The 13,399-nt window shown below is 41.1% G+C and overlaps 1 protein-coding gene across 5 annotated transcripts in view; it reads left to right on the top strand.

The window, feature by feature from the left end:
* The window catches only part of Hectd1 (HECT domain E3 ubiquitin protein ligase 1), a 108,709-nt gene that overhangs the window by 22,721 nt on the left and 72,589 nt on the right, over positions 1 to 13,399 (top strand). For all 5 annotated transcript variants that reach the window (XM_045155448.1, XM_045155447.1, XM_045155446.1 and 2 more), the window contains exons 4-10: positions 1,282 to 1,509; positions 3,519 to 3,800; positions 3,899 to 4,169; positions 5,374 to 5,450; positions 5,536 to 5,634; positions 8,879 to 8,993; positions 11,873 to 12,047. In XM_045155448.1, coding sequence (XP_045011383.1) covers positions 1,282 to 1,509; positions 3,519 to 3,800; positions 3,899 to 4,169; positions 5,374 to 5,450; positions 5,536 to 5,634; positions 8,879 to 8,993; positions 11,873 to 12,047 — 1,247 coding nt within the window. The remainder of the gene's footprint in view (positions 1 to 1,281; positions 1,510 to 3,518; positions 3,801 to 3,898; positions 4,170 to 5,373; positions 5,451 to 5,535; positions 5,635 to 8,878; positions 8,994 to 11,872; positions 12,048 to 13,399) is intronic.

The raw sequence follows: 13,399 nt of genomic DNA, 5'->3' as shown, positions 1-13,399 counted from the left end.
CTTAAAAAATGTGCGTGTGGCCAAGCATGATGATGGTGTATGCCTTTAATTCCAGCACTGGGGAGGCAGAGGTAAGAGGATTGTTGTGAGTTCAAGACCGTCCTGAGACTACAGAGTGAATTTCAGGTCAGCCTGTGCCAGAGTGAGACTCTACCTCAAAAGACAAACAAACAAAAAAGTGTGTGTGTGTGTGTGCTAACAGGGTTTCTTGACACTGCAAAACAATGCCATATGCATGTGCCACTTTTTGTATCTAGCTGTATATGGGTACTGGGGACTTGAACCCAGACCAGCAGACTTTGCAATCTAGTACCTTTAACCACTGAACAATCTCCCTAGCTCCTCACTTCACTTCTTTTTTTTTTTACATTTTTTGTTTATTTTTATTTATTTATTTGATAGTGACAGACAGACAGACAGACAGAGAAAGAAAGAGATAGATATATAGAGAGAATGAGAATGGGCACGCCAGGGCCTCCAGCCACTGCAAACGAACTCCAGATGTGTGTGCCCCCTTGTGCATCTGGCTTACATGGATTCTGGGGAATTTAGCCTCGAACCAAGGTCCTTAGGCTTCACAGGCAAGCGCTTAACCGCTAAGCCATCTCTCTCCAGCCCTTACTTCACCTTTTAAAAAAAAAAATATTTTTGTGTGTGTGAGATTGGTTGAGAGAAAATGAATGGGTACACCAGGACTTCTTGCTACTGCAAATTCAGATGCATGTGCCACTTTGTGCATCTGACTTTAGGTGGGTTCTAGGATATTGAATCTGGGCTGGCAGGCTCTGTAAGGGAGCAGCTTTAACTAGTAAGCCATCTCCCTAGTCCCCCAACTTTACTTTTTTCTTTCTTTTCTTTTTTTTTTGTTTTTGGTTTTTCAAGGTAGGGTCTCACTCTAGTCCAGACTGACCTGGAATTCATTATGTAGTCTCAGGGTGGCTTCAAACTCATGGTGATCCTCCTACCTCTGCCTCCTGAGTTTTGGGATTAAAGGCGTGTGCCACCATGCCCAGCTTTTGTTTTTTAAAGAATGGGCGCGCCAGGGCTTCTAGCCATTGCAAATCCAGATGTGTGTGCCCCCTTGCGCATCTGGCTAACATGGGTCCTGGGGAATTGAACCTCGGTCCTTCAGCTTTGCAGGCAAACACCTTAACTGCTAAGCCATCCCTCCAGCCCAACATTACATCTTTTATTGTGACTAATAAGTTTGGAGGGTATATTATATTTTCTGTGATTCTAGCAAAATGAGTATATTCTGTTAATTTTGTGACGCTCTTGTAGGTGTTGGAACTGATATGCACTCGTGAATCAGGAGCAGTCTTTGAGGCTGGTGGCTTGAACTGTGTGCTTACTTTTATTCGTGACAGTGGACACCTGGTTCATAAAGATACCTTACACTCTGCAATGGCGGTAGTATCAAGACTATGTGGCAAAATGGAACCTCAAGATTCTTCTTTAGAAATTTGTGTAGAGTCTCTGTCTAGTTTGTTAAAACATGAAGATCATCAGGCAAGTATAAGATCATCAGGCTACTGTATAATTCCTATTTGAGAAAAGTTTTATAATCCTATTTACAACTGTGGTAAACCTTAATTTGAACTTTTCACTTGATGAAGTAAAAGTAATCCTATTTTTATATTTTCTCATCTCTATATGGTAATCTTTTGAGGGGACAATAACCGATTTTTAATTATGAAAGTGATAATGTTTATTAAAAAATAAATGTTAGGGGCTGTGGAGATGGGCTAATGGAAAAATGCTTGCCACTCAAGTGTGAATACCAGAGTTTGGTTCCTCAAACCCCACATAAAAGCCAGATGCAAGCTAGGCATGGTGGTGCATGCCTTTAATCCCAGCACTTGGGAGGCAGAAGTAGGAGGATCACCATGAGTTCAAGGCCACTCTGAGACTATGTAGTGAATTCCAGGTCAGCCTGGGCTAGAGTGAAACCCTACCGAAATAAAAAAAGCCAGATGCTATGGCAGGCTTCTATAGTCCTAAGTGTGCCAACTGCCAAAAAGGAGGTGGGGACGTGTGAATTTTCTCGAAGCTTACTGACCAGCTAGCCTGTTGAGCGAAGTGGTGAATGAGAGACCTTGCCTCAAAAACAAGGTGGAAAGCAAGGACTGATTCAAAAGATGTCCTTTTACCTCCACAGGTGCACCGCGGCACATGTGCCCACACTTGCACACATGCAGCCCCCCCCCAATTAAATATTGGAGGAGAGGAGGGGATGGGAGTAGGTTAATCAAAATTAAAGTTATTTTGAATAAGCCAAAAATTTTAAATGTTAAATAACTTTTTTATAGCTTCTTTGAGCTCCTCTTACTGGTTTAATATAGACTGACCATAAACTCAGTGACACCAATATTTATAATCATATCTGTAAACCTTTGTTGAATTAGCATATTTACTTATTATATTTTAAAAATTATTTATTTATTTATTTATTTGAGAGCGACAGACAGAAAGACAGATAGAGGAAGAGAGTGAATGGGTGCGCCAGGGCCTCTAGCCTCTGCAAATGAACTCCAGACACGTGCGCCCCCTTGTGCATCTGGCTAACGTGGGACCTGGGGAACCGAGCCTCGAACCGGGGTCCTTAGGCTTCACAGGCAAGCGCTTAACCACTAAGCCATCTCTCCAGCCCCTTATTATATTTTCATTTATGTGTTTATTTGAGAGAAAGAGAGAGGGAGAAAATGAGCATGCCAGGATCTCTTGCCACTGCAGACAAACTCCATATGCATGTGCCGCTTTGTGCCTCTTGCTTTGTTGGGTTCTGGGGAATTGAAGCTAGGCTGGCCGGCATGCAAGCACCTTTAATTACCGAGCCATTTCTATAGGAATTAGTATATTTAAAATACAACTTGACTTTTCATGTCTTTTTTTTTTTTTTCTAAATGCGTAGTACTTCATCTGACAGTTACAGATTATATTGGCAAAGTTATCTGTAATAATAGTTTGTATGTGTTAAATCATTTAAGGGGACACAATGAAATACAGGTGCCATTCTTTTTTTTTTAAATTTTTTGTTTATTTTTATTTATTTATTTGAGAGCGACAGAGAGAATGAGAGAAGGAGGGAGGGAGGGAGGGGGGGGAGGGAGGGAGGGAGGGAGGGAGGGAATGGGCACGCCAGGGCCTCCAGCCACTGCAAACAAACTACAGACGTGTGTGCCTCCATGTGCATCTGGCTAATGTGGGTCCTGGGGAATAGAGCCTTGAACTGGGGTCCTTAGGCTTCACAGGCAAGCGCTTAACCTCTAAGCCATCTCTCCAGCCCTGCAGGTGCCATTCTTAAAACTGCTTTATTGATCAGGAGACTGAGGCCTTTAGTTGAAAAGTACCTTGACCAGGTCATTCCATTAATGGGTTATGGAGCTGTCATTCAAATCTATATATACAGTTTACCACTTTCCTCCAGCTTCCTTTCTTTTAGTGTTCTTAGTCAAATTTTTCTTGCTAGCTCTCTTCAGGGAAAATTTTATTCATGCGCATATCCCTCACACCATTAGGTTTCAGATGGAGCACTACGATGTTTTGCATCACTAGCTGATAGATTTACCCGTAGAGGGGTCGACCCTGCTCCCTTAGCAAAGCATGGATTAACTGAGGAGCTGTTATCCCGAATGGCTGCTGCCGGTGGTACTGCATCAGGACCATCGTCGGCATGCAAGCCAGGTCGCAGCACCACAGGAGCCCCCTCCACAGCAGCAGACTCTAAGCTGAGTAACCAGGTGTCAACCATCGTAAGTCTTCTCTCCACACTGTGCAGAGGCTCTCCAGTGGTCACACACGTAAGAAGAAATTTGCATCTTTGCTTTTTCATCTTCCAGAAAAGTTGTTTTTGTATAGTACAAATAGCTCAGATATTTTTCTCCTGTTCTGTTTCTAGGATCTCCTAAGGTCAGAGCTTCCAGATTCAATTGAAAGTGCTCTACAGGGTGACGAAAGATGTGTGCTTGACACCATGCGCTTGGTTGACCTTCTCTTGGTGCTATTATTTGAAGGACGAAAGGCATTGCCTAAGTCTAGTGCTGGGTCTACAGGCAGAATCCCAGGACTGCGGAGGTTGGACAGTTCTGGGGAGCGCTCTCATCGGCAGCTAATCGACTGTATTCGAAGTAAAGATACTGATGCACTTATAGACGCAATTGACACAGGAGGTCAGAAATACTTCTTTAAATGTAAAATCTGAGATAATGAATTATAGACACTTTCTAGTTCATAGAATTCTTAGTTGTGCTATGCTGTGGCCAGCTCTTTTGATAATCTTCCCTTATATGTAGGTGTGTGATTATCAGACCTGGTTCATGGTAAGACTTGAATAAATGCTTATTGAAGGAGTAGCATTTGTAGTTCGGAATTACCTATTTTGTCACCTGAACGAGACCTTGTCAGTTCTACCTGCAGATTGGATATAAGACTCTTTTCTCAGGATTGATGGGAACTAGTATGAGTAAGTTATACTAGGACATGTTTTAGACTACTGCATGAGGTAATGAGCAAATATACATTTGTGAAAAGGACTTGTGCATCATTAGACTTGTTTGTTGAGTTGTAGATACAGATTAGTTTCTTTTCCATAATTGTCCTACATTGCAACTAGTATCCTGTGGAGCCGTAATATCCTCTGACATTTTTCCTTCATTCACTTTTATTTTATTTATTTATTTTGAGATTTAAAGCCTGCTGATTTCTTAGTGGTTTGTTTAAATAGGTTCTCATTGTGTACCCCTGGCTGGAATAGGCTTTCAGTGTAAACCAGGCTGTCTTCAAGCTTTCAGCAATTTCCCTGTCTCTGTCTCTGGAGTATTGAATTACTGGTGTGAGCCACTGCAAATGAGCTTCAGAGGTGTGTACCACCTTGTGTGCAGTGCCACCTATGCACATGCATCACCTTGTGCATCTGGCTTATGTGGTTCTGGGAAGCCGAACTTGGGTCCTTAGGCTTTGTGGGCAAGTGCCTTAACTACTAAGCCATCTCTCTGGCCTCCCCCTGCCCCTTTTTTTCTTTTTGAGCAGGGTTTTACCTTAGCACAGGCTGACCTGGAACTCATTCTGTACCCCAGACTGGCCCCAAATTCACAACAATCCTCCTACCTCAGCCTCCCAAGTGCTGAGATTAAGGGTGTGAGCCACTACGCCTGACCCAGTTTAAAACTTGTAGAAAACCTTTTCTTAACTGACTTTAGGTTTGCCGATTACTTATTATTTTGTAGTTGACCCCAGTACTTCAGATATCTTAGTTCTGTGTTTAGTAGAACATTCACAGCAATCTTAAAGTGATTCAAAGCTCTAAAAATGATTAACATTGTTAGTTACTGGCATTAAAAGTAAGGTTCTTTTTTTTTTCTTTCCAACTTTTAGCCTTTGAAGTAAATTTTATGGATGATGTTGGTCAGACTCTATTAAACTGGGCCTCTGCTTTTGGAACTCAGGAAATGGTGAGCTAATAAGTAATAGCTAGTATTTTCATTCAAGGGTAGAAGTATTAATAGAGCGACTTTATGATTCTTTATCATTTTACAGGTAGAATTTCTTTGTGAGAGAGGTGCTGATGTTAATAGGGGTCAAAGGTCATCATCATTACATTATGCTGCATGTTTCGGAAGACCTCAAGTAGCAAAGGTAAAATTCAGGTTTTTTGGTTTTGTTTTGAGGCAGGTTCTCACTGTAGCACAGGCTGACTTGAAACTTACTTTATTATTATTTTTTTCTTTTCATTATTATTATTATTATTTGTTTTATCAAAGTAGGGTCTCACTTTAGCTCAGGCTGACCTGGAATTCACTATATAGTCTCAGAGTGGAATTGAACTCACCATGATCCACCTACCGCTGCCTCCCAAGTGCTGGGATTAAAGGCATGCGCCACTGTGCCCAGCTTCTAAATTATTAATTTTTGATAATTCTATGGCTCAGAAATAAGAATATTGCAAAAAGCCTATTTTGACAGGCTGTGTTTCCATGCCATCTCCATTCACTCTATACCTTTATAACTCTCCCCCCCCCCCCCAGGGTCTCACTCTAGCCTCAGGCTGACTTGGAATTCACTGTATAGTCTAGGGTGGCCTAGAAATCACAGCAGTCCTCCTACCTCTGCCTCCTGAGTGCTGGGATTTAAGGCTTGTGCTACCACACAAGCTAGAACTATTTGTTGTTGTTTTCAAGGTAGGGTCTCACTCTAGCCTAGGATTATCTGGAACTCACTCTGCAGTCCCAGGCTGGTTTCAAACTCACAGCAGTCCTCCTACTGGGTTCAAAAAGCATGTGCTGCCACCTTGTCTGACTATTTTTAATTAGTTTTTTCCCCTTTTCATTGCTTTTTTTTGTTCCCCAAGTTAGGGTCTATAGTCCAGGTTGGCCTGGAATTTACTCTGTAGTCTCAGGGTGGCCTCAAACTCACAGTGATCCTCCTACCTTTGCCTCCTGAGTGCTGGGATTAAAGGTGTGCACCACTACACCTGGCTCATTGTTTCATTCATATATATATATAATTTTTTTTTTTTTTTTTTGAGGTAGGGTTTCACTCTAGTCCAGGCTGACCTGGAATTTACTATGTAGTCTCAGGGTGGCCTCTCATTCTCGGTGATCCTCCTACCTCTGCCTCCCAAGTGCTGGGATTAAAGGTGTGTACCAACACGCCCGGCTTATTTTTTCTTTTTTTATTTGTTTGCAAGGACAGAGAGAGAGAGAATGGGTGTGCCAGGTCCCCCAGCCACTGCACATGAGCCACCATGTGCATCTGGTTTTATGTGGGTTCTAGGGAATTGAGCCTGGGTCCTTCAGCTTTGCAGGCAACTACCTTAACTGCTAAGCTATCTCTTCAGCTCTATCATTGTTTCTTAATATGGATTCAAGTAAAAATGTTTCTCTTCTACTTTTGAGATTTCTTTGTATAGTTTGAGAAATTGAAATTTAGAGAGAGCAAATGAAGATGGTCATAATCAAATGTATGGTCTGGGACTTCGGAGTCTACTTATTGGGAATAATTTTTCATAGTGTGAGGTTAGCTTAATGTCAGGCATGCCTGGCCTCATGCACAGAAAAGGGTGTGTTATGAGTAAATTTCTTTGTTTTTAAATTTGTTTATTTATTTATTTGAAAGCAACAGACAGAGAAAGAGGCAGAGAGAGAGAGAGAGAGAGAGAGAGAATATGAGTGCACCAGGGCCTCCAGCCACTGCAAACAAACTCCAGATGCGTGTGCCCCTTGTGCATCTGGCCAACGTGGGTCCTGGGGAATCGAACCTCGAAGCGGGGTCCCTGGGCTCCACAGGCAAACGCCCAACCACCAAGCCATCTCTCCAGCCCATGAGTAAATTTCTTAAGTTTGTCTTGAAGTTTTGTCTATAAGGCAAGCATGTTGCTGGCAAAAAAAAAGTACTGTGAGAATTAGAAAAAATGCTAATGATTTACTTTTTAAAGAATTTTTTGTTTATTTTTATTTATTTATTTGAAGTGACAGAGAAAGAGGCAGAGAGAGAGAAAGAATGAGAATATGGACATGCCAGGGCTTCCAGACACTACAAATGAACTCCAAATGTGTTCGCCCCCTTGTGCATCTGGCTAATGTGGGTTCTGGGGAATCGATCCTTTAACCGGGGTCCTCAGGCTTCACAGGCAAGTGCTTAACTGCTAAGCCATCTCTCCAGCCCATGATTCTCTTTTTTTACTGGTCAGCACATCTTAGGTGCTGAAATGATAACTGCTGTTGTCACCTATAAAGTTTTGAGCCTTGAGCTGAGTGCAGTGGTGCATGTGTTTAATCCCAGCACTCGGGAGGCAGAAATAGAGAATCACTGTGAGTTTGAGGCCATCCTGAGACTACAGAGTGAGTTCCAGGTCAACCTGGGCTAAAGTGAGACCCTACCTTGAATGTTCCCCCCCCCCGAAAAAAAAAGGCACACCAAAGTAGTTTTTTTCTTTTTCTAAAATATTTTATTTATTTATCTGAGGGGTGGGAGAGAGGCAAATAGAGAAAGAATAGTTATGCCAGTGCCTCCAGCCACTACAAACGAATTCCTAGCACATGAGCCACCTTGTTTGTGCATCTAGTTTATATGGTTACTAAGGAATTGAACCTTGGTCCTTAGGCTTCACAGGCAAGCACCTTAACCGCTAAATCATCTTTCCAGACCCAGAGCAGCTTTTTATACAGAAAAAAGGTAGTATCTTCAAGCTCAAATTCTGTCATTTTGAGTTGATTTTTTTTTTTTAAGAGAGAATGAGGTTTCTAAGGATGATTTAATAATCAATAAACTAAGCAGGTTTTAGTTTCTGTTTCAGGGATGATTCTCCCAGCACCATTTCAGTGCTGGATCAAACCCAGGGCCTTGTCTATACTAGGTGAGCACTTTTGTCTCTAGATCTCCAGGTCCAGCCTGTTTTAGGTGTTGTACAGTTAGTCTGTTGATAAAAGTTTATATTGAGTCATTTTTATTAAAAAGTCTCACCATGAGTTTATGAATGGTTTAAAGTGACATTAGTGGGAATAGAAGAAAAGACAGATCTTGATGCCTTTTGGCCAAAGAATTAACTTGATAATTGGCATTATGTAGGAAATGGTGAAGTTGATTGCCAGGCCATACACTAAATAGTGCTCTGTAAAAGTAAAGAAATTGGGAGGAGTTTGATGGAGAAGCATTAGGCTTAGCTTGGAGTATAACTTAATTTGAGAGGTAAGAGTCAAGTGAAATCAGTCTATAACTTTTTAAGCTGTGAGTCATAGCTGCTTTTAAGGTGATGAGTGTCAAGGCTGAGATTTAGATTAGTACTTGTATACTTAAGCAAGTCTGGAAAGCCTTTAATTTGCAGAGTTGGTTATCAAAGAAATACAACATTGTATTTAAATGAAATGCTTTTCTTCTCAAGACGCTGTTAAGGCATGGTGCAAATCCAGATCTGAGAGACGAAGATGGGAAAACTCCATTGGATAAAGCTCGTGAAAGAGGCCATAGTGAAGTAGTAGCCATTTTGCAGTCTCCAGGTGGGTGGTCATTCTGTCCTGTTAGGCCATTTGGTGTCCGTTCCACAAATAAGGTTTTAATAAATAAATTAATAAAATAAGGTTGTGGATATGTTAACATTCTATAAATGAACTATTCCTATAAAGTCACATATCTGTATATGCAGATCCTTACATTTTTCTAAACATCTTACTGTCTTGTGTTCTTGAGTTTGAATGCATGATTTCAGAATCACCAAAAGTAAAGTTCAAAGGGCTTGGGAATGTCAGATAAAGACTAATTTGATATTGGAGAAATGGCTCAGCGGTTAAGGCATTTGCCTACAAAGCCTAATGACCCAAGTTTGATTATCCAGTACCCATGTAAAGCCAGATGTACAGTGGTGCATGCATCTGAAGTTTGTTTACAGCTGCTGGAGGCCCTGGAGTGCCCATTCTTGCTATCTCTTTTCTATCTTTCTCTGTTTACAAATAAAAATATTTTTTAAAATATATATTTAACAAAACACCATTAATGGGCTGGAGGGATGGCTTAGCAATCAAGCCATTTGCCTGCAAAGCCAAAGTACCCAGGTGTGATTCCCCAGGACCCACGTTAGCCAGATGCACAAGGGGACGCACTTGTCTGGAATTCGTTTGCAGTGGCTGAAGGCCCTGGCATGCCCATTCTCTCTCTTGCTCCCTCTTTATCTGTCAAATAAATAAATTAATTAAAATAAAAATATTTTTTAAAACCACCATTACTAGTTAGTTATGGCTTATACCTATAATCTCAGCATTTGGGAGGCTAAGGTGGGAGACTTACCATGATTTTAAGGCCAGCTTGGGCTACAGTGAGATCCTGCCCCCCACAAAACAGGTCTGGAGAGATGGCTTAGTGGCTGAGGTACTTGCCTGCAAAGCCTAAGGACCCAGGTTTGATTATTCATTACCCACATAAGCCAGATGCACAAGATGGCGTGTACATCTGGAGTTCATTTGTGGTGGCTGGAGGTCCTGGGACACCCATTCTCTCTGCCTCTTCCACTCCCTGCCTTAAATAAAATATATATATTTTTAGAAAGTGTACCTAAAAAATTAATGCAAAACCCTAGTTTTGGTTTTATTATTAAATTATAAATTTAAAATATTTTATTCATTTTCTTTGAGAGGGAATGAGAATAGGTTTACCAGAGCCTCTTGCCACTGTAAATGAGCTCCAGATGCACACATCACTTTGTGCATCTGGCTTTATGTGAGTACGGGGGAATTGACCATTGGTCAGCAAGCTTTGCCAGCAAGTGCCCTTAAATGTTAAGCTATTTCCCAGCCCAAATTAGACATTTAAATATAAATATATATATATATATGTGTGTGTGTGTGATATATATATATATATATATATATATATATATATGGCTTAGTGGGTAAGGCTGTTGCCTGGGAAACCTAAGGACCCATATTCAACTCTTCAGATCCCACATAAGCCAGATGCATAAAGGTGGAGCAAGGGCAAGGTCACACATGCCCACTGCGGGGAGCAAGCATTTGAGTTTGATTTCAGTGTCTGAGGCCCTGGCCTGCCAATTCTGTCTCTGTGTATCTCTTGCTCTCTAAAAAATAATTTTATTATTATTATTATTATTTTTAGTTTTTCGAGGTAGGGTCTCACTCTAGCCCAGGCTTACCTGGAATTCACTATGTAGTCTCAGGGTGGCCTCGAACTCACGGCGATCCTCCTACCTCTGCCTCCCAAGTACTGGGATTAAAGGCGTGTATCCGGTTTAAACATAAAAATTTTTAAATGTCAAAAAATATATATATGTATCCTGGGCTAGAGTGAAACCCTACCTCAAACAATTTTTTTTTGAATTTTTTATTTATTTAATTTTATTTGAGAGAGAGAGAAAGACAGATACAATGGGTGCAGCAAGGCCCCTAGCCCCTGCAAGCCAACTTCAGATGCATGTGCCACCTTGTGCATCTGGATTACATGGTTCCTGGGGAATGGAACCTGGGTCCTTTGGCTTTGTAGGCAAGCACCTAACCACTGAGCTATCTCTCCAGCCATATATTTATTTTTTAAACTCAGGCCGCCAGGCCTTTGCAAGCAAGGCTTTTAACCACTGAGCCATCTCTCTGGCCCAGCATGTGAACTCTTACTTAATTTATTTTCTTTCTTTATTTGAGAAAGAGGCAAATAGACAGTGGATGTACCAGGACATTTAGCCTCTGCAAATGAACTCCAGATGCATGCATCACCTTTTACATCTGGCTTATGTCGGTCCTGGGGAATTGAAACTAGGTCTTCTAGCTTTGCAGGCAAGCATCTTAACTGCTAAGCCATCTCTCCAACCCTAAATTTTTTTATTATTATTATTTATCTGGAAGCAGAGAGAGAGAGAGAGAGAGAGAGAAAGAGTGAGTGAGAATGGACGTGCCATGGCCTCTTGCCACAACAAATGAACTGCAGATGTATATTCAATTTTGAACATCAGGCTTTACATATGTACTGAACCTGGGTTGATAGGCTTTGCAGGCAAGTGTCTTAACCACTGAGCAATCTCTCCATCCCACAAATTAGACTGTCTCTCTTTGTTTTTGTTTTTTTGAGGTAGGGTCTCACTCTAGCTCAGGCTGACCTGGAATTCACTATGTTGTCTCAGGGTGGCTTCAAACTCAAAGTGATCCTCCTACTTCTGTCTCCCGAGTTCTGGGATTAAAGGCGTGCACCATCAAATTAAGACATTTTTGAGGAATTGTTTCTTTATAGTGTGGAGGGTTGAACCTCTCACTGATGCTAGGCAAGCACTTTACTGCTAAACTATACCTTCACCTCATAGATGATTATAGTTTAATTTGGGCGTATTATAATTTTTCACTCAAAAATAGCATTTCTTTGAGCAGTATTTTATTTGCAGGTGACTGGATGTGTCCAGTTAATAAAGGAGATGACAAGAAAAAGAAAGATACTAACAAAGATGAAGAAGAATGTAATGAGCCCAAAGGAGATCCAGAAATGGCACCAATATACTTGAAAAGGTTATTACCAGTGTTTGCGCAAACATTTCAGCAAACTATGCTGCCTTCAATCAGGTAGTTATTCATAACTATTTGTATATATTAATTAAGTTATAATAATATGGTTTTATTTATATCCTTTGTTTAGTAGGGACTAAGGTGTGTTTTAACATTTAAAATGAATAGTAAGAGTAAAAATTAAGTTGGAACTTTCCCAATCCATGTCTTCTTCTGATAATATTTTTTTTCTAATATTTTGTAATTTTTTATTTATTTGAGAGTGACAGAAATTTTTTATTTATTTGAGGGTGCACTAGGGCCTCCAGCCACTGCAGATGAACTCCAGATGCTTGTGCCACCTTGTGCATCTGGCTTTCATGGGTCCTGGGGAATTGAGCCTTCAACCAGTGTCCTTAGGCTTCACAGGCAAGCGCTTAACCATCTCCAGCCATAATATTTTTATTTTTATTTATTTATTTATTTGAGAGAATGGGCACGCCAGGGCATCCAGCCACTGCAAACAAACTCCAAAAGGATGCTCTATCTCGTGTATCTGGCTTACATGGGTTGTAGAGAATTGAACCTAGATTCTTAGGTTTTGCAGCTAAGCACCTTAACCGCTAAGTAATTTCTCCAGCCCTTACATTATATTCTGTCCTTTGTTTTGAAACAGTGACACCCCTTTGTTAAATTATTAATTATATATTTGTTGGGGGGAGAGAAATGGCACACCACGGCCTCTAGCCACTGCAAATGCACATGCCATCTTGTGCTTCTTGCTGTACTTTGGTACTGGGGAATTGAATCTGGCGTTGCAGGCAAACTTTAACCACCGAGCCATCTCTCCTGCCCTCCTGTTTCTTATAAAGGCCAATTACTGCTTCCTGGTAAGAGATTCATAATTCAAGATAACTTGAATATGTGTTCCTGAACCAGAGTACTCACAGTTGGCTCAGAATCAGCTCTCTTATTTTGGATGCAAGAGCTCTTTCATATGTTTTTCTTTGTTGCACGTTGTTTTGTTTGTTCTCTGACAGAGTGTCTCATATAGTCCAGGCACTTCAAGTCGTTTGAAAGAAGGGAGGAATTGGGGGGGGGGGAGAGAATGGATGCACCAGGGCCTCTTGCCTCTTGCTGCTGCAAAGCAAAGGAATAGACACTTCTTGGTGCTTCTGGCTTTGCATGAGGAACCAAACTTGAGCCAGCAGACTTTGCAAGCAAGACCCTTTAATGGCTGAGCCATCTATATTCTTTTTAAAATATTTTTATTTATTTATTTATTTTAAAGCAGAGTTAGAAAGATAGAATGGGTGCATCAGGGCCTCCAACTGCTACCAATAATTCCAGATGCATGTGCCACTTTATGTGGGTATCCGGGGAATAGAACTCGGGGTCATTATCCCTTCCAGGTAAGTGCCTTAACGCTA

This window comes from Jaculus jaculus, chromosome 7, assembly GCF_020740685.1.
Source record: "Jaculus jaculus isolate mJacJac1 chromosome 7, mJacJac1.mat.Y.cur, whole genome shotgun sequence".
NCBI classification, from domain to species: Eukaryota; Metazoa; Chordata; class Mammalia; order Rodentia; family Dipodidae; genus Jaculus; species Jaculus jaculus.
The sequence above is the reverse complement of the archived record's forward strand: the minus strand, read 5'-3'. Positions and strand labels throughout refer to the sequence as shown.